Here is a 2,322-nt window from a genome sequence, read left to right on the forward strand (position 1 = left end):
GCTGAACCCCCCAGGCACTGAGCACATCCCCAGGGACCCCTGAGGGAACACCAGCTCCAGGAACACCTCCAAATTTTAATGTAATTTTTTAAATGCATTTGGAATTTTTTCCAGGTTTTCTCCCAGCCCTGGTGCCCAAGAAGCTGCTTTGGGACACAAGGAATGGACCCACCCAGCACAGCTGCAGTGTCCTGCTGACTGCACAGCACCCTGCACTCACCCAGCAGCACAAAAATTCCCAGTGAAAACTGGAATGGATGGGATCTAATCTGGGATCAACCCAAAATGTGCCAATGTGATGTGTGCTACACACTGACCATGTGGATATTTAACAGGGTGCCCAGAGCAGCTGTGGCGGCTCCACCCCTGGAGGTGTCCAAGGCCAGGTTGGACAGGGCTTGGAGCAGCCTGGGATAGTGGAAGGTGTCCCTGCCACGGCAGGGGTGGCACTGGATGGGTTTTAAGGTCCCTTGCAACCCAAACAATTCCAAAAACATTTCCTGAGCCACAAGCTGTTGCTACAGAGCTCGATCTCAGCCCCTGAGGTGAGATTCCTTTTGTGTCCATCCCTACCCTGTGCCCATTTTCCATGGGGAGGAAAAGTGAAATAGTTTTTCCTGCACCTCCTCTTGTTTTGGGTTCAGAACCTGGGAATTGGCTGCTCTCAGGTCAGTGAGACCCCCACATCTGTCCCCCCCAGCCCCACACTCACTCCATCTCATAGACAGTGACTGGCAGTGTCTGCTCCATCAGGGAGAACTTCTTGGTTTTCACAGGTTTGATAATGGGCTCTGAAATGAGAGACAGAACAACGAACTGTTCCCAGAGCCCCTGAACCAGCAGGGTCAGGAATGGCCCCCAGGAATGGGGAATTCAGCTGACAACCCCTCAGTTTTCTGGCTGAAGCATTCTCTCAGCTGTTTGTCAAAGCTGCAGGAGAAGGGCACAGCAGGGCCCTTCCAGCATGCAGGAATCAAAGGAGATCATTTAAATGTATTTACTTCTCCTTTAAATCACTTTCCCATCTCTGCTGATTCCTGTTTTTCCAAAGACACCTTTGCTTGGATTTGCAAAAACCACAAGTGCCCAAATCTGCACATGCCAGGCAGAGCTCCTGAGGCTATGAGCGGGCTCCAAAGGGGCAGGACAGAAAGAAATTATATTATATGACATTATATTACATTATATTATATTATATGACATTATATCATATTATATTATATTATATTATATTTTTATATATTATATATATTTTTATAATTATATATTACTATTATATTATATTCTATATTATTTCCCCTTTCCAAGGATCCCTTGAGAGCCTTCCCCTCCCTCCCCACTCACCAGTGAGTGGCTGTGTGTCCTCCTCCTGCACGATGGTCTCCACCTCAGGCCCATAGACCTCCTCTGCTGTGGGGTAGTACTTCTTGTCCTCATGCAGCACCACCTCCATCCCAGGGTGCTCCTCGTCGTGCTCCCCCATGTCATCATCATCATCATCATCCTCCAGCTGCAACCAAGGCTCGCCCTGAGCTGCTGTGGAGCCCCCCAGGGGGACAGGCCTGGGCTCACCCCCGAGCCAGGGACCCCCAGAGCAGCCCCAACACCCACAGGGGTGCCCTGGGAGCAGCTCCTGGGTCAGGAACAGCCCCTGGGCTTGCAGGGACCCCACACAGCACAAGAACCACACCTGGTAACACAACACAAACCCCACCCACAGAGCAGCAGGACACCAATCCCAAAAATCAGCCCCAAATCCAAAGCACCAATCCCAAAAATCAGCCCCAAATCCAGGGCACCAATCCCAAAAATCAGCCCCAATCCAGGGCATCAATCCCAAAAATCAGCCCCAATCCAGGGCACCAATCCCAAAAATCAGCCCCAAACCCAGGGCACCAATCCCAAAAATCAGTGCCAATCCAGGGCACAAATCCCAAAAATCAGCCCCAAATGGGAAGGGGCTCCCTCAATCCCCCCATGGGGCAGCCCCTCTGCTCCCCCCGTGTCTGTGGGGTCTTGCTCTGCCTCCCCCATGAAAATCAGGCTCCCTGCAGCAGCCTCAGCTCCTTCCCAAGGAGTTCCCAACAGGACATGAACCCACCAGGGGCCTGACACCAGACCCAGCCCAGCCAAACCCAGCCCAGCCAGACCCAGCCCAGCCCCAGGAGCTCCCGTTCACCATTCCAGCAAGATCTGAGTGTTTCTCTTTCCCACAGGGACAGATTTTGTGAATTCTGTAAACACCAGCCCCACTCGGACCCAGCTTCGAGCAGCCCCCTCAGACCCGCACGGGGCGGGAGCAGCCGCGGGCCCGGCCCCCGG

The 2,322-nt window shown here is 52.8% G+C and overlaps 1 protein-coding gene across 1 annotated transcript in view; it reads right to left on the reverse strand.

Annotated features, from left to right (window-relative positions):
* EFTUD2 (elongation factor Tu GTP binding domain containing 2) overlaps positions 1 to 2,322 on the reverse strand; it is a 24,594-nt gene that overhangs the window by 20,190 nt on the left and 2,082 nt on the right. Inside the window, exons 2-3 of the mRNA XM_014310350.2 lie at positions 1,345 to 1,533; positions 713 to 791 (exon numbers count right to left, since the gene is read on the reverse strand). Of these exons, the coding sequence (XP_014165825.1) occupies positions 713 to 791; positions 1,345 to 1,533 (268 nt within the window). The remainder of the gene's footprint in view (positions 1 to 712; positions 792 to 1,344; positions 1,534 to 2,322) is intronic.

Source organism: Geospiza fortis, unplaced genomic scaffold (genome assembly GCF_000277835.1).
Source record: "Geospiza fortis unplaced genomic scaffold, GeoFor_1.0 scaffold373, whole genome shotgun sequence".
Classification (NCBI taxonomy): Eukaryota; Metazoa; Chordata; class Aves; order Passeriformes; family Thraupidae; genus Geospiza; species Geospiza fortis.